Source organism: Tachysurus vachellii, chromosome 19 (assembly GCF_030014155.1).
Source record: "Tachysurus vachellii isolate PV-2020 chromosome 19, HZAU_Pvac_v1, whole genome shotgun sequence".
Taxonomy (NCBI): domain Eukaryota; kingdom Metazoa; phylum Chordata; class Actinopteri; order Siluriformes; family Bagridae; genus Tachysurus; species Tachysurus vachellii.
Window position 1 is genome coordinate 13,313,597 of NC_083478.1, and position 18,873 is coordinate 13,332,469.

The 18,873-nt window shown below is 39.1% G+C and overlaps 1 protein-coding gene across 1 annotated transcript; it reads right to left on the reverse strand.

Annotated features, from left to right (window-relative positions):
• Positions 1-3,670: 3,670 nt before the first annotated feature.
• On the reverse strand, positions 3,671-12,398 carry ppp4r2a (protein phosphatase 4, regulatory subunit 2a). Its single transcript, XM_060894244.1, has 9 exons — positions 12,259-12,398; positions 11,668-11,749; positions 11,271-11,444; positions 9,803-9,896; positions 9,685-9,722; positions 7,900-7,974; positions 7,670-7,807; positions 7,207-7,475; positions 3,671-5,775 (listed from the first exon to the last, which is right to left on the reverse strand). Exons 1-9 carry the CDS (start codon positions 12,290-12,292, stop codon positions 5,420-5,422), a joined length of 1,260 nt encoding a protein of 419 aa, XP_060750227.1. The 5' UTR covers positions 12,293-12,398; the 3' UTR covers positions 3,671-5,419.
• Between the last annotated feature and the right edge of the window lie 6,475 nt (positions 12,399-18,873).

The window sequence follows — 18,873 nt, forward strand, 5'->3', positions numbered from 1 at the left end:
AGTGACACTAGACAATCATGAGCATCTGTGAGCTTATATATGCAGTTAAGACTTTCTTGTAAATGTGTTTAATTCAAAATGGGGTGGTTGGTGTGGCGTGACGAGAACTAGCAAGTAGGGTGGGAAAAGGCATTCACAATGGGAAGAAAAGGGGAAAAAAATCACAGTGTATAGTGTTAGTGTTGTGCTAATTAGTCACGGGAAGACGGTTGTGTGAATCTGCTTATAACATGGTGAAATATTTAAAGAAACCCACACTATGGAAAGTGCTGTCTTACAAACATGGTAGGTTTAAATCACATACACAAGAATGGCTGGAAGGAGCAGGTGATTAAAAATGTGCCAATGTCTTTGCAATTAGCAGAACTACATGCGACACTCCTGAGATTCAAACTGTGCGTCAAACCAATGATTGTTGGTGTTTTTTTTTCAAGTCATCAAATTTTCTTGTCAACGTAGACTATTTATCAGACTACTTATAGATAATACCTTTGTCTGAATGTATTTAGGTATTTAGGTAGGACTAAAACTAGCCCTTTTTTTGACACTTATAATGTGTGTGTGTGTGCGTGCGTGCGTGCGTGCGTGTGTGTGTGACTTGTGACTATTATATGATATCATGATATAAAAATACCATGCCTTCTCTTCATTTTAACTTGGAAGGTGAAACTTTCAAACATCAACATCCAAGCTGCTCTAACCAATTTTTAGCAAAATGGCACCATCTAGTGTGCCTTGGTATTTATAACATCCATAACCAATATTTGCACCACATATTAACCAAGAAGGTGTAATGTTAACTCATTAGTCATTATCTGGATTAAAGAGGTCCGTACTGTAGTCTGTACTGTAGTGTGTGTGTGTGTGTGTGTGTGTGTGTGTGTGTGTGTGTGTGTTTGATCACGATCATTGTGCTCAGTTTATTTGTTACAGTGTAAATTTGGGGTTCAGATTTGACCCCTCAGACGCCTTTGTAGTTTTGTTTTTGTTATAATTTAGTTTACTCTGGTTATTCAGATGTTCCTGATGTATTAGTGATGCAGTGTGTGTCAGTGGAATTTCAGAGTGTGTGTTGGTGTGTGTTAGCTTGCTGAGGTTCGGGTCCAGTTCAGTTCCAGGAGATCTTTCCAGGACGGCTCTATGTGCTAACGAATAAGAGAAGACAAGGATTTTGCACATTGATGCTGACAACAGGACTCCTCTGGAGCAACTCCAAATAATGACACAAGAGGTGCTAGCTCTAATCTGTGCTAAAGAACCACCAAAATGGTGTTCAATATCGATCGCCAGGAATGCTCTAGTTTAGGACATGTCCAGAACGTTAAAGTACCCTCAGAGCACTGACATCTATTGCACAAAGAGCTAGTACCAGGAAACATGTGCGCTAATTTAACTTTGAAATGAATGAGAGAATGCTGAGCACACATAGACGATGAGTGGACCTGCTTAATAACTCAGTTCCATGTAAAATCCATCCACCAAGGTCTTCCTCCCATGACCTCTAAATGTTGTCTAAGCAAGTAGATGCCCTATTAACTATCCAAAGGATTTTCAGGAGGCATGACTGGAAAATTCGATAAACATGGCTTAGCATAATAACTCACTTGCAAAACTCTAAAGAAATCAGATTTATTAAGACCAAAATGAGACGCTAACTGTTCAAAAGAAGCAAATAAATTGTCAATAAATAAATCTTTGAAGCATCTTATCCCTTTAGGAGCTCAGACCAGATCCTAAATGACCCATCCTGCATTGAAGGCAAGAAAAAGTGATTACGGGCAACGGGGCTAAGAAGAGAAGGATCTTTAAAACCAAATGATTTCCTAAAGTGGTTCCAAATCCTCAGCGAGTGCTTTACCACTGGACAATCGACAGAAGCATAAGAAATAAACTGCAATTTGGTTGCAAGAAGTACTGGGAGGGAAATTTGCTTATGGTCATGTATTTCCATGTCCACCCAGGGTGGTTTATTGGGTAAAAGGTGACAACGCCACCAATACACTGTGTTACGTATGTTAGCTGCTTAGTAGTAAAACTTAAAATTAGGCAGACATACCACCAGATAAACAGAGTAAAACACTGAAAAGTATGAAGAAATTTAGGGAGAACCACTATCTCAGTGGAATTAATGCGTCTAATAAAAGAAATCTTTAAAGGGGACCATTTAGAAGGACCCGTTCAAGAAGCATAACAAAATTATGTTCAGAAAGCTGTTTATTATGGCAAGTGAGTCAGACACCAATTAATTTTTTTTTTAACTAGCTTCAGTGGTATGTTGGGGTACTGTAATTGTGTAAGCCTGTAGCCAGAGAGCCGACAGAAATTCTGGATTAGAGATAAAAAGCAATAGATCATCTGCAGATAGAGATATTTTATGCACGGGTCCACCTCGTGTAATTACAGTAATCTGCTGACTTAGCAATAGCTAAATGCTCAATGAATAATAATGGGCTTTATGGACAGCCGTGTTGGGTTCAACGGTTGGGAACACAGACCATTGGGCAGGACTATAGGAGCGCTATAAAGTAACATAATCCAATAAAGAAAGGCTTGACCAAATCCAAATTTTCCCAAGACAAAAAATTATACTCAAATGCCTTCTTGGCGTCCAAAGAGAGAGCACATTCTAAACTGGACTGATGCTGAGAATATACCACATTAAATAGCCAGCAAATATTAAAAAAAGACTGAAAAATCTTTATAAACCCTGTTTGATTAGTAGAAATAAATTTGGAGAGAACATCAAGTCTTTAAGCAAGCACCTTGGCTAAAATTAGCAAAAGATTTGCCCTTTATGAACCACAATAGGGTCCAATAATCTAAAGGGTCTTTGTCCTTTTTAAGCAATAGAGATACATTCTTGGTTTAAAGTTGGGAAAGAGTTATAGTCTTAAAAGCCTCTAAAAACATCACCAAAAAAGCAGTGAGCTGTGTAGAGAATATTTTATAGAACTCTGACGGAAAACCGTCGGTCCTGTGGACTTCCATGATTGTAGGGAAGCAATGGCAGCAGTCACCTCCAACAGTAAAATTAGTTCTTATAAAAGGTTACAAACATCAGACAATAAGGTGAGGACATTTAATCGACCAGAAAAAACTCCAATATCCCTCCACTAAGAGGGGTCAGAAGCATACAAAGTAGAGTAAAAGTCCCTAGACTTATCATTAATAATACTTTGATCGGTTAATACTATCATCTAAATGAAGACCACTTATTATTGGTTTTGACTTGAACCCACACAACTGTTTAGCCAATACTTTTCCAGATATCCCCTCACTTTCATAAAAAAAAAAACACTCCTGGTCCTCTTCAGAAGACCCTTTATCTTATTGGTTGAAAATAAATCAAGTTTTGACTTCAATTTAAGATGTTTCTTATACAGGTCTTAATTTATTTTTGTTTAGTTAGTTATGTCTTTTTTGTCGAAGGGTAAAAAGAAAGTGTACCTCCAAAAAAGTTCAACTCAACATGGACCTGGGGGACGAACTCATCATCTCATCATGCAGTCACTGGAAGAAATAAATAAAGCTGTTTGTGTCGAATTTTCTCTAGGAATCTTGACTAGCTACAAACACCAGTCGATTTGGTGCAAAACCCTCAAGTGTCCGCTAGAAAGCTGAAGTTGAAAAGGGATGTCTTAACAAAAGGTTTTTGAATTCAGTGTTCAGATTCAGTGTTCCAAAATTTATTTATCGATTGTTAACGGCTGCTACTTCATCATGCACAAATGAAGTCTTATCAACATTTTTACTGTTAACATTTATTGCTTTACTTGAATTGAATACTGTATTGAAAGCCCAGGCATTCAGTTCACAGAAAAATCATAAAATTGATTACTTTACACAAAGGCTTTGAACAAATCATGACATTCTACAAATTCTAATTTAATATAGAAATTTAAAAATTCTAAATATCAAAAAAAAGAGTCCTGAAATTAGTTACAGATATGACGGCCTAAGCCCACGTTAGCTCCGATGTTACGAAGCTGCAGAGGAAGGGTAGTGTTCAAGGAGTTCATCACCATTTTCGGAACTGTTTTGCTAGGAAAGGAAATGTAATGTGAAAGGCCTATTACAGACACCAATAGGAATTGCTCAATAGTGGTAAAACACAAACATACAATTAGTAATTTTAAATTAAATTACTTACATTCCAACTAACTGAATAGATATCTAACGCAGTTGAAATTACAGTCCATTTAACAGCACCATAAAATGCTAGAATGATGATCAAGTAGTACTAAAAATGTATGATACAAGAAAAAAAAAAGAAGAAAAAAGAAACTGAGACTGTTGGCATGTTAACGCACTTCTTCCAAAAGAAAAAAAAGAGCAGAGGAAAGAACTTAATTAAAGCTCCTCTACTCCACGCTTGATCAAACTCCACCAGAGAGCAATAAAGGCATGCCTAACTTCACTACAGATAAGAGTTTTCATATTCCTAGAGCAAGAAAACTGAGTGGTTGAATAAATAAAAAAAAAAAATTATAAAATGACTTTCCATTTGTGTCACAACAAAGTGAATGCAGAAGGCAGTACAGATAAAATGTGATGATTCAAACTAAATTGCCATTTGGTCAGACTCTTGCTGCATGAACAGTTACTTCTGTTATTTCTATAAAATAAATTCAAATTTTAGAAATACAGGTATTGGTCCATTAAACGCAGATTGTTTTGGTTTCTGGAACATAAAAATGATGATTTGATAAGTATAAAATGCTTTATTCCAGTGCTTCTGTTTACAGAATCGTCCAGACAGACACGTTGACTTTGTTCAGGAATAGATGGTGTTTGAATTACAACCGCTAGTGGTTTAATCCTACATAGTATTTTTTAAGAGGCCCCTGGAATGTTTTAATCCTGATTTGTAGATTCTCTCATCTGTCTGCATCACTCTATTTAAAAGAAGAAAAAAAATTATATTTTTATTTATATATATATATATATATATATATATATATATATATATATATATATATATATATATATATATATATATATATATATATATAAACTAAAACACAGGGTGGGACACCACGTGCACACAAGTCAAACACCTCTATAGAAAATTTGTGGCAAATCAGTTTTGGGAAACAGGATGATAACCATGATTAGATCATCATATGTTCACCACTGTAGGCTTGTGTCAGTAAACAAAAAAATTAAAATCATTCTCCAGATAAGAACAGATACACAGCATGAAGTGTGGCTGTCAGAAGGCCATGCAAAGTTCGTGTAGAGACGTGAGGAGGATAAGGTTCTCTGCATTACCATGAGAAAGCCCTCCTCTAGTGTGAGGTATTAAGACTTGCACTCTGTTTCCAGGGCTGCTGGTAGTTTGGGATTGATGTGGTGCTGTGTTTATTAAAAAGAAAGACAGAAAAAAGACATAGAAAGAAAAGAAAAGAAACAAGTGCATTCAGCCTTGATCTACAGAGTCTTGTTCAGTCTCTGAGCTTTGTGAGGTGTCCTGTGCATCCTGTGCAATGCTGTTGCCCTCTGCAGCTGGCTCTGTGCAAGTGCTGGGAGACGAAGGAGCAGACGCTGCATGACGCTCTGCTTCCTCACTACCACTGTTGCTGCTGCTGCTTACTGGGTCACTGTTTTCCTCTGTCTCCTCTAATTCTGCAGGGTCCATCCTCTTTAGCTGTGCCTTGTGTTCTGCCTGCTCTGCTTCACACCCATTTTCATTACTGTGGGAAGAGCCAGGATAATCCAGTGTCCCTGATTCGCCAGCCAGGACATCGCTAGACTCGGACTGTGTGCTGGAGGGCTCTGTGGAGAGATTATAATATTTAATTAAAATTCGGTTTTAATTTTAGTTAAATATATGCCTGGTGGAAAATTTCAAAAGAATTGGGGGAAGAAAGAAAAAAAGGGAAAAAAAAAAGAAAGCATGTCAAAAAACAATTAGTTAATAATAATAATAATCGTTTATTATTATTAATAATAAGTTTATTAATTAACAATTAATAAAGCATTAAAAAACTAAATCAATCTTTGTGCAAACTTTATCTAGTTAGTTGTAACTATTTTAAACTTTTATTTTAAATACCAGCATAAAAGCTATAACTGTTGGTTAACCTTCATGTTACAGTTCTATGCTGTAAATTAAAAACACTCTATAGCTGAATTACATTTCATAATTTAAGATGCTTCACCAGATAACACCACCATTATTTCTCACCATTTTCACTGCTAAGTAAGCCGCACTGAACCCAATGCTGAATGCCCAGGTACCACATGTGCTGTAATCGATTGATCAAACAAAAATGTCAAAAAATCCTTCAAAAAATATCGGAAAAGGTCTCGTTCTCTCTCTCTCTCTTTATTGGCATTCGGTAGATAATTTTTTTTTTGTTTTTTGTTTTTTTTTACTTTTGGTTTGTCATGTGGTCAGTTCATAAAAAACACCCCAAATGAGTAGCCGGACAGATATGAATTGCAATATGACTGATGACACAACAACACTATAGGAGACCATATGCTGTATTGTTGCACTATACTCAATTAACTGAAACTTAAGTGTACATAAAAAAAAAGGTTCAGAATAAGGAAAATAAGTTACATCTAATTTATCATCAAAATAAATTCTTTTAAAATGACTATTTAAACTACAACAGCAGCTCAATAATGGTCAAACATTTAACCTTCTAATGAGGACATTTTTTAGATTTAGCATGAGCAGTGAAATCCGGTGTACATTTTCTTATGATACACTGATACACATACAGTGTTCTGATACACATACAGTGGTGCAGGTGCTGTGCTGTGAGGGATGTGTGATTACTCGTTTTAATGACGTTCATGTGAGAGAATGACAATTCGCACGTGTAAGTAGAGATAGGGTAGTACAATAGGGTTAATATTGTTTCGCCAAATTTCCCAGATTTTGTGGAAAAAAAAACTGAAGGAAGAAACGAACAGAGGAACAGATACTAACAAACGTTCTCCTCTGTCATCATCCAGTCAGTCAGCCCGTATCACAGGACAGGCTGCTCGCGCCACTCGCCCAACGTCACATGACTCCTGCTCTGTGTTGCGACTACGTTTCATACTAAACGGAACAGACGAGCTTCACTTTATAACTGTAGGGTACGATGAAGGGTCGGAACAAATTACCTTGCCAGGCTACCGACTGAATAGCCTGGACTAAGAGGAATTTACTGACAGGAATAAAAATTAAAAAACATCAGAAAAGCTTACCTTGATCTTCAGAAACAAGCGTAGATGTATCTTTCACTTCCACACTAATGTGCAGAGAGGACTCAGAAACATCTGTTGAGCTCTCAACAGGAGCGTGACAAGAAAACTCCTTTTCACAAGCTTCTTTCTCCTCCTCTGTGTAGTTATCAAACTTAAGCCGTTTCGCATTATGCCGGTTCTCATCCTCCTCATCCTCTTCCTCGTCCTTGCAGTGCTTGCCCTTCATCATCCCTTCACTTGAGCATACTGTTTCTGAATTCAACGAATCACTGCGGTAAAAGGAGAAAGGCCAAAAAAAATTTAATTGAACTTTACTAGAGGACATTTTCTGCATACTAGAGAGTGAATCAGTAAATCAAAATAGTCTAAAAGGTGTCATGTCTGCCAGAAAGGTCTGACATATTCATTCACTTTTTTTGAGATCCATAAAAGGTGTTGCTTAGATTGCCTTCTACTCCTTTACCTGTCTGTTCTCTCGGTCTGTTGTACACCTTGCTCGCTGGACTCTGTGCTGTCTGGGAGACCATTGGCAGTTATGCTGCTTGACAGAGAAATCTTTGATCTATTTATTGGCCTAGGAGTTCCTGGACCATTTACATTTCTGCCAGAATAAGAATAAGAGAGATGGAGATTACATTTTGTAACTGCAAGGGAAGTCGGGAGCATTTACATGCTGCGTGTCTCAGTCCTTACCTATCTGGAAGAGCAGACGCGTTTCCTGGAAACATGACTCCATTCATCCTGTTCACACCACTGGAGCCATTTTTTCTTCAATGACAAACGGTATCATGGCATTTTTATAAAACATTCAATCCATTTTCGCACATTATCATGCAACACGTGAGGAAAATGTATTTACAAAAAGGTGGTGATGGTTATAGTGAATGAAAATTCCAGCCAAACAGGGGCCGCACCTAATAATCTTTGACTTTCATGTCCAATAACTGTTTAAACAAGTGGCAGCACGACCAGCCCATCAGCCCCTCGCAGCTGAGATTAAAAAGGCTTTCACAATGCATTTAAACATGAAAATCTGTCATTCAGTAAGCACTTTGTGGTACTAAAGCTGAGTCTGTAGAAGGCAGTCTGAGTTCAGTTGCACTGGAACTGTTTAATGATTACCATGAATGTGAAAGCAACTCATATTCATGTCCAGACTTGCTCAGAAAGTAAAGTAACCTATTTTAGCCGATGACAACATCGTTAGTTTCCGCAACACACTAGTACCAAGATTGGCAGGAGAATATTGTGGAACACAGAAGAGGTCAGATGCCTTACTGTGCAGAATAGCATAATAATAATAATAAAAATAATAATAATAATAAATTGTGAGTTACATTCTCCATGTGTATTTGTAATGCAAGATGAAGCCAAATGTACTGGGGATCAACAGAATCAAGGGAGTCTGACATCAGACAAATGCTGGATTTGGGCAGAAGACGACATGTCGAGTGTGAATATTACCTAAAACATCCAGCAAGTCATGGAATGCATGTAAAATAACTCTGTACAGCATAAAGGCAAATGACAAATTATTGGAAAACACTGTGGGTCTGGTTTCTTTCTTGTATAATTTAGGTCATGTGCATCCGTAACAGGAAGACTCAATATGTATTTATAACTGATACTCTCCCCAAAATTGTCTTACCAAATCACACACATTAGATATCACTATTGCTCTCCTACCACATGACAGCTAGGGATGGTGGGCAAACAAGCGAGTCCAACCACTCCTCGAGTTCATTGTCAGACTTTAAACTCATCATCTCCTGATGCTAGAGTGAACGATTTTCTTTTATTTTCCGACAATAAAAAACATTTCTATTCTAATGGAAAAATCTCTTCCGAGATGACTTTGCTCCATCCACAGGGCACACTAAGTGGTTTGATGAGTATGAATATTATGTAAATCATATGCTGTGGCCTTCTCAGTCATCTGATTGCAATGAAATTGAGTATTTATTGCAGGTTTTGGAGCGCTCCATTACAGCTCCTGAGACTCTGTGCTAAAAAGATGATGCTGACCCAAAACCAGAGTAAGACACTGCAGGGCTTTACACACTGTGCTTAAACCCTTCGTTTAACCCCGGACAGAAGATCGATTCACACTAGGAATTTGGAAAGGGGGTTAGCAGCACATTAACCCAGGGTTATGAAACCCTGCTCTGTGAGTTAACCCCACATTGCGGTGGCAAATGTAAGGCCGACACAGATAAGAAAGCCTTAGAAGAGAATACCTGCTTAGGTACAGAACTGTAGAACTGCCTCACTGATGCAAAAGTGTGTGTAATGTGACCACTGTATTTATTCAATCATGGTTCACTCACCACAAACATGCAAAAAAGAAGATTAAGCCCAAGTTTAGGAAGGTGAAACATCAGACTATGTATACTCTGATTAACTGTGAACCTCAAAGGTGAAACATGATAACCCACCAGTCTGTAGGAAGTACTTAAAGAAAAAGGCAACTTCACTCACTCGGAGGTAGGATACACACAGCTGACCACCATCACATTCTGCAATGAAATGAACAGAAGGGTTCTTTAAGAAAGCTGATTGAGAAACTGTACATAACCTTCATATCTCCACAGCCTACCTTCTCCACACCTCGGAGGAACTTGTCCGTTCCTGTGTAGTTTCTCTTCGGCTCAGTAAGCAGTTCACACAGACGCTGGATTGTGAAAGGGATTCTAGGAACAAAGCAATCAATGATTTTAAGAACTGAAACATGTACTTAAGCATTTAGCCATTCAAGTCTTAACCTGCATTCAGTAAGGCGGCATTTAATATCCTCAAAATATTATTAAATCCGGAAAAGCACCAACATTACTCATTTAGAACATTTAGATATGTAGCAGCAGGCTAAAAGACTAAAAACATGGTGTGAACTACACTTGGCTCCGAGCCTTTTACTTAATGCTTGTTAGGGTATTAATGAAAATGGAAAAATGGATGGCAATTTGTAAATGAAACCCTTTTGAACCCTGTTAAATCTGATTTTGCAAGCCACATTGGATTAACTTTGTCGGCTAAAATGACAGAAATTAACCACTAATTGAGAATTATTTTTTTTTATCTTATAAATGAGCAACTTCAGAGGCAATAAAGTCTAAACATAAGCCTTGTGTTATCACCAATGAAACTTATAAAAACATCAGTCACCATGAGCATGACTTCTACACACTTTTCACAGAAAAACGTTACATGCAACTCTTTTATATAAATAAAAATGCATCTTTAATGATAAAAAATAAATAATGATTCGACTCAAAATGTAGCTGTTAAATGAAAACTACAGTTCTAATTAACCGACTAGAAATGTGCAACATAATGAGACTAAGAGCCTCCAAGATTTCTTGATTGCAGAAATAAATGCAAAACCAAGAAAACTTTTGAAAAAAAAGAAAAAAATTCAGTAGATCTTGCACAGAACTTGTCACATGACATGCATTCAGAACACACATTCAGCCAAAGCCCTGCGTGGAACATGAGTACAGCTATCAGAGAAAGTAATTGCGTGTCTTCATGAGTATTAGTAGTGAATCCTGTGCTTGCAATTTCAGCAATGCAAGTAGTCACAAAAAACTTTGCAAGTTGCCTCACAAATTTTGGAGAAAAAGAAGAGGGAGGAAAAGGAGAGAGAAAGAAAAAAAAAAATGCCACGCTTTCATTAATGCCAGTGATTTCTAATGGCAAAATTGCAAAGCTTTCATCCAAAATTGAACCGGGGGATGAGAATTATGTGTGAGACAAATGCAGCAGTAATATCGGAGTGTTCAAAACATATGCAGAAATCCTTACAGATTCTTACATCATGAGCCCACAGTTTAACAGTCTACAGTTTAATTAAGGAGAAGAGGACGGCACTTTTGAAGTGTTTTATTAAATTACAAAGCTTCTACTTTAATTGTATAAAGGATGCCAGTTTCAGCAAAATAATAGAATAGATGTCACTAGTATGCAACAGTGACATCTTGTGGCAGCATAAATTCATGCAGAGCAGATTAAATTGGCAGAAACCTATTAAGGAACACCAACTCTTTAAATATGTCATGCTCTCTTACCCATTATAGCCATCCACAATTTTCAGTATCCGTTCCTTCATCTCTTTAAAGGGAATGTATTCAACATTTGGATTGGCAGGACCCCCCCTCTGCTCTGGAGATGAAGCATTAAAATCATCCATGACTTTTTCAAGCTTGTAAAGGAAGTAGCTTTTAAACTGGGACCAGTGAATCCTAAAAGAGGACAAAACAAAAATGTGAAGCATTTCTACTGAAGTTTCAGTGTAAACTAAACTAACTCAGCACGTCCACAGTGCAGTCTGGTGTCATTATCATTTGTTGCTTAACACTAACTTGGTCAATCAAACTGCTGATCTGAAAACACCAATGCTATAAAAGCAGAGATATAATCATTCATGGTTATTTATTATTAGAAAAGGTTTTGTAAACAACTCACATTGTCTCTCCAGTTTTGGCTATATGGCACAAAAACTGGTCCAAAATGGGGCATGCTTCCTTTTTCCCTTTCTTCTCAAAATCTGAAATAAACAGTCGTTTGTGTGCGTTTCAGTACCTGGAGTTGATCTAAAGTTTAAACCGAAACTAAAGAAAAATAAATAAGGAAGACTTCAAAATCACATTCCTGCTACAGTCTGATGTCAGAAAATGGAATAATGCTTTTTGTTACCCAACGTAAGTTTCACTGAACTAAATCATTTTAAAAGTTGACACTCAACACTGTACTAAATACGCTTTCTCTGGGATTTCTAGTCGTATACGAAACAAAAACAAGCGTTTTCTACTTTCGATTGTTTAGGTGAATGACTCAGTCCTTTTATCTTACCGGCGAATTACACAACTAATATCCTGGGATTAGCAGCAAGCTAACTAACCACAGATAACCGGTTGCTAGCTAACCATACCTTAGCTTTAGCATTAGCGCTAATTTAGTTAGTCATTCAGCGTAATTGAGAAAAAAACCTCAGAGATCCGCACGTATCTACTCGAAAACATCAACACCAAATGATACAATAATGTTTTAGAGTACCTCTAAAAGCACCAAGAAGTGTACTGAGCTCCATGGTGGCGTCTTTTCTCCCCAGAGCTCCTTCAAACCCAGCTGCAAACAGAAAGACAACAGATGCACCAATATGGCGCTGGTAACGTCACTGCCGGTTTATTTAGGAGACGCAGCAAAAGAGAAGTAAAAAATAGAAACTCTACAGTATAAATGTTATTTTTGATCGAATTATCCATATGACCTGTCCTGGGAACAACCCCCAGAACGAGTCTTAAGCTTAAACTTAAAACACACATGTATTGAGACAGCTTTTTATCCCAACTCACAGTTCCACCTTAAATGAAAGAAGCTGTGAGGTGACTGTAGGAGAGTCAAATGATTCTGTAATAAAACTATTATTATTATTTTAATCTAAATTTAATCACATTGATTCACCAAAACCACACATTGGGGGGAAAATAAGACTTCCTGAAAATTAACTTTATCCTTAATACCATTGTGACATAATAATTGTGATAATTAAAATAGTAATTATATATAATATAATAATAACTCTTATATAACTCACTGTGGGTCTGTGATTGTGACCTGCGATGAGTTTAAGCTTTGTGGAATGTTGGAATATTTTTTCAGCACACTTTGGGCCTGTTAATAACAATCATCATTTGATTGAATGCCACATCCTATTTAGGTATTGTTGCTCACCATGTGCATCCATTCTGGGCCATAATTATCCATCTTCTAACGATTCATTTTCAGCATGATAACGGGCCATATCACAAAGCAAAAGTTGTATCAGTCGAGTTTCTTGAACATGACAGTGAGTTCAGGGTTCTTCAGTGGCCTTTCCAGTCACTAGGTCTGTTGCTCAGACCCTTATGGTAATATAAGAATGAAATCTTATATAAACTGTTCTCCCCTTTTCACATTTGGTGGGAAACAGGGATTAGAATGGTATACTTGTGGCTGAGGTACAGTATGTGTAAAGGAGGAATTTCCCCACGTGTAGGGTTTTAGCATATTACAACATGCATACAAACAAATCAATAATCAAAATAAACCATAACAATGGAAAAAATCCATGATGCAGCACAAAAAAAAAAACATACACCAAACAAAAAACTGATAAACGTTAATAATTCTGAGATAAAACTAAGCTGAAAAAGCCCAGTTGACATTTATGAACAAATGATTTTACCACAATTTGCAATTTTTGCACATTTTTTATAATGTATAATGTTTTTCAAAATGCAGTGTTGCTTAGTATTCGCTTAGATAAAAATAAGCATATGTGAATTTCAGGCAGCCGGTGAACCATGTTGCATAATATCTAAGTGTGCATCATAAAAAAATTACATTTGGAGAGGATTTGATTGCATTTATTTTATATTTTTCTTCACAACAAGTGTACCTAACACAGGCATGAGCTTCAGTGAACTAAATTCTGACTTTCTGATTTTTTCTTGTTGATGTAATGAAGTGTAATGTTGAACACATTACAAAGCACTAATATTATAGTCGAGAGCAGCTTTTATACAGTGTGTTATTTCATCCAAATTTGTATTAAGTTAAACTCACCAGTCATAAATCTGCAGTACATTCTACACTACTATATTACTTTTTAAATCAAACAATAGTGATATCAGTGCTTGCTGACCTCCAAATGAGCTGACAGTTATAGCCCAGCACAAAAAGCAATCATAACAGAAAAAGTAGAGTTTCTACTGCTGCACCATCGAAAGCATCCTGACCAACTCAATCACCGTATGGTACGGAGGCTCCACTGTGTGTGAACGTAAAGCCCTGCAAAGGGTGGTCAAAACCGCCCAACACATCACTGGCACCCAACTACCTGCCATTGAACACATTCACCACAGCAGATGTCTGCGCAGAGCTCACAACATTATCAAGGACTCTTCACATCCCAGTCATAAACTGTTTAACCTCCTTCCATCAAGAAGGAGATACAGGAACTTACGCACCAGAACCAGCAGGTTCAGGGACAGCTTTTTTCATCCACCATCACACTACTGAACACTACACCGCTAGATCACTACAAAACAAACACAAAACAAAACACTGTATATAACCTCTGTACAATACATGTACATATTACAAAGTATATCTTTTTTACTCCTCATTACATCTGCACTTTTTTTTAATCTATATGTTTCTTTATATCATTACTGTACATTCTGCCCAACATTTCACATTCATCTATGTGTATATAACATGTGTGTGTATTTATTTATTTATTTATTTATTTATTTATTTATATATAGTAGACTTCACTGTATATTGCTTTCATATACCACTTGCTGTAAATATGCTAGATATTTATCTGCACTTTTGCACGACTGCTACATTTTGCACTTCTGGTAGATGCCAAACTGCATTTCGTTGCTGTGTACCTGTACAATGCAATGACAATAAAGTTCTATATATCTATCTATTATGTCTCTTGATCTCTTGTCCATCTTTTCCCAGCAGATCACCATTACATACATTTACACGGTCGGTAATAATTAGGTGCAATTTTAGTGAAGTTGGTCTATCTTGCTGTTATGAGAGCCATGAGGGCTCCCTCTGCTGGCCTGCAGAGGATTTGCTGCACTTTACCATCAGGACTCTAATTCCCACAATCCATTGCACCACCAACTCAGCACACCTGTTTCCTGTTTGTAATCACCTGGTCTATTTAAGCTCACTCAGAACTCTCGTATGACGTGAAGTATTGTTAGCCTGTCTGCATACTGAGTGTATTTTTGCTGTTCTGTTTATTGCCTCGGTTTTGGCCCTGCCTGTTTTTTGTGTTTGTGATTGTTTGCTACCTGCCCTGACCTATGCCTGGATTATTGACTACTGCTTTTGGATTTCCTTTGTTGTTGCTGTTTGCCTGGTGTTTTGACCATTGCCTGTTTTTGGATTTTGCAAATAAACCTGCACTTGCATCTAACCGGTTTTCACGGGATCATGACAGAATACTTCCCCCGACAAGATCCAGCGGTTTATTTCATCCACCCTGGTTTTATCACTGCATCAGCCATAAACCAACAACCAAATCCAGCATTCCTAGTAAGTCTTCTGGCACTTTTTCTGACCACTCATCTAGGATTCAGCCGTTATATTTCACTGTTTCGATTGGTGTGTTCCCATACCCCGACATGTACCGATACAGCAGCATACAAATCCAAGTGTTGCCCCCCTCCTCTGAGGAAGAATGGTGGGACAGGTTGGTGGACTTGATGTCCCTCTGCCAACAAGGACGAGCGGTGAGTTGTTTTGCCCAATTATTCTGGACATGTGCAGCTGGTTTGAACCTCAGCAACAAAGAATTAAAGTTGTTCTTAAATGACTGTATGGATGAACCTTTGTCTCAAGCAGAGACACAAATTTTGGACTTTTGGGGGTTTGAGAGTCATTTAGAAAGCCGAAGCCGATGGAACTTATGGGAAACCCTGGATTGAAAAACCATTGACAGCATGGCCATCACTAGGCTGGTCTCTGCTCCTAAAACAGCCGCTGTCACGCCTGCCCCTACTCCCAAAATGGCCGCCAACATGCCTGTCTCAGATCATAAAATAGCCGCTCCTATGCCTGAACCCTTGTCTAGGAGGGCTATCAGAAGAAAACGCTTTGCAAGCAGGACTGCCGTGTCTGCACCTACCCCTAAAATGGCTACCGTCTTACCTGCACCTGTTTTCAAGAGGGTTACTACTGTATCTGCACCAGTGGTTGAAAGAGCCACTGTCCTGACAACACCTGTCCCTCAGAGGGCCGTTACCATCCCCGCACCTGTTAAGATTGCTGCCATTCCTGCATCCCAACCACTTCCCGAAATGGCTGCCTCACCTATATCTCCTGCTCCTGCAAAGCCACAACTACTAGTGTCTAGTCTACTGGATCCCCAGATGACGTCTGCACGAGTGACTAAGAGGCGTAATCTAGTTTTGTCAAGTTCAGTGATCCCCAGGGCCACCGAGGTATGTTCTCTCAGTCTCATGCCTCCTGTACTTGCTATGGCACCGCGGCATGCTCGCTCCCCTTGTTTCGCCGGGCAGTTCCCAAATCTGTGACTCTGAACCATCTGCCTCTCCCGAGCCACCTGAATCATCTTCCACCAGACCCCCTGACCCGTATGAATCACCTGAACCTGCTGAGGCACCCGAATCTGCTGAGACACCTGAAGCACCTGAACCTGCTAAAGCACTTGAACTGGCTGGAGCAAACGAACCAGCTGGAGTAAATGAATCACCTGAACCAGCTGGAGCAAATGATGCACCTGAACCTGCTGAAGCACCCGAACCTGCTGAGACACCTGAAGCACTTGAACCTGCTAAAGCACTTGAACCAGCTGGAGCAAACGAACCAGCTGGAGTAAATGAATCACCTGAACCAGCTGGAGTAAATGATGCACCTGAAGCTGCTGAAGCACCCGAACCTGCTGAAGCACCCGAACCGACCGGACCATTTGAACCTGCTGAAGCACCCGAACCGACCGGACCATTTGAACCTGCTGAAGCACCCGAACCGACCGGACCATTTGAACCTGCTGAAGCACCCGAACCGACCGGACCATTTGAACCTGCTGAAGCACCCGAACCGACCGGACCATTTGAACCTGCTGAAGCACCCGAACCTGCTGAAGCACCCGAACCGACCGGACCATTTGAACCTGCTGCCGCACCCGATCCGACCGGACCATTTGAACCTGCTGAAGCACCCGAACCATTTGAACCTGCTAAAGCACCTGAACCTGCTGAAGCACCTGAACCAACCGAACCATTTGAACCTGCTGAAGCACCTGAATGGGCTGGAGCACCTGAACTGGCTGGAGTAAATGACTCACCTGAACCGGCTGGAGCAAATGAATCACCTGAACCTGCCGGAGCTAATGAATCAACTGAATCATCTGGAGCAACTGGAGCACCTGAATCAACCATATCATCTATGTCTGCATCATCTTTGAGTCATGCAGGGTCCACCTTTTTGTTCTTCTGCTTCACAGGAAATCCCACACTCTCATGAACCAGAGTCCCCCGAACACTAACCATGCACAACTTCCAAGGTCTCAATGTCTCATCCAAAACAGTCGACCCTGAACTATTTGCTTCATCTAAGATGGTCGTTTCTGGGTTCCCTATATATATTTATCTATTATGTCTCTTGATCTCTTGTCCATCTTTTCCCAGCAGATCACCATTACATACATTTACACGGTCGGTAATAATTAGGTGCAATTTTAGTGAAGTTGGTCTATCTTGCTGTTATGAGAGCCATGAGGGCTCCCTCTGCTGGCCTGCAGAGGATTTGCTGCACTTTACCATCAGGACTCTAATTCCCACAATCCATTGCACCACCAACTCAGCACACCTGTTTCCTGTTTGTAATCACCTGGTCTATTTAAGCTCACTCAGAACTCTCGTATGACGCGAAATATTGTTAGCCTGTCCGCATACCGAGCGTATTTTCTCTGTTCTGTTTATTGCCTCACTTTTGACCCTGCCTGTTTTTCGTGTTTGTGATTGTTTGCTACCTGCCCTGACCTATGCCTGGATTATTGACTACTGCTTTTGGATTTCCTGGTGTTTTGACCATTGCCTGTTTTTTGGATTTTGCAAATAAACCTGCACTTGGATCTAACCGGTTTCACGCTTTATGACACTTGCAGTATGTTTTTTTGGAGGTGGGAATGAAGTCAAATCTAAGATTGTTACTTAAAAGAAGTGTTTAAAAAGTGTACTTAGATAACTAGCATTTCTGTAAAAACAAGTACAAAATACTACTATGAATTTACAGGACATTGCAATGCCTGAGGTGACATACACCGATCAGCCTTAACATTAAAACCATGGACTGTTGTAGTAAATAACATTATCTTATAACAATGTCAACTGTCATGGTGTGTAGTATATTGGGCAGCAAGTATAAAGAGTTGTTCTGTTGGAAGCAGGAAATATGGTCAAAATTATGAATCTGAGCGCTCATAATCTGATCAAATTGTGATGGGTCAGAACATTTCCAAATCGTTTTGAGAAGTGCTTCTTGGATGGAGTGGTTAGAACCGCCCAAAAGTGGTCCAAGGAAGGAAAACCAGTGAACCATTAACAGAGTCACGGACACCCAAGGCTCATTGATGAACTTGGGTTTCAGAACACACTGTGTTGCAGCTTGCTTTTATATGGGGTTGTGTATCTGCAAAGTGCACATGCTGATCCCAGTCCTATGCTGAATGTGGCTACAGAGGGCATGTGAGCAGGGAGCAATGGACGATGGTGGTCTGGTCTGATGAGTCACATTTTCCGTTACATCATGTGGATAGCTGTGTGTGTGTTGGCGTGACCCCTGTGGAGACATGGCACCAGGATGCACTGTAGGAAGAAGGGAATTATGCATTATGCACCGGGTAAACCAGCATTCATGTGGATGTTACCTTGATACCTATCACCTAGCTAACATTGCTGCGGACCAAGTACAACCCTTCGTGGAAGCAGTGATCCCTTATGGAAGTGGTCTCTATCAGCAGGTTAATGCTCCCTTTCCACACTGCAAAGACATCTTTGTTCTGGAAAGTGTTAGTGTGGACTTAATTTTCTACTTCTAATAAATAATTAGCATTGTCAGCAGTGAGTTTATATATAG

What these genes read in the sequence shown, in the direction of transcription:
- ppp4r2a (XM_060894244.1), bottom strand. Translation starts at nt 12,292, where the DNA reads ATGGAGCTCAGTACACTTCTTGGTGCTTTTAGAG. An exon ending in GCCAAAACTGGAGAGACAAT is followed by an intron (nt 11,445 to 11,667) that starts GTGAGTTGTTTA and finishes GTCCTCTTTTAG; the next exon opens with GATTCACTGGTCCCAGTTTA. An exon ending in GCTTGTTTCTGAAGATCAAG is followed by an intron (nt 5,776 to 7,206) that starts GTAAGCTTTTCT and finishes ATCTCTCCACAG; the next exon opens with AGCCCTCCAGCACACAGTCC.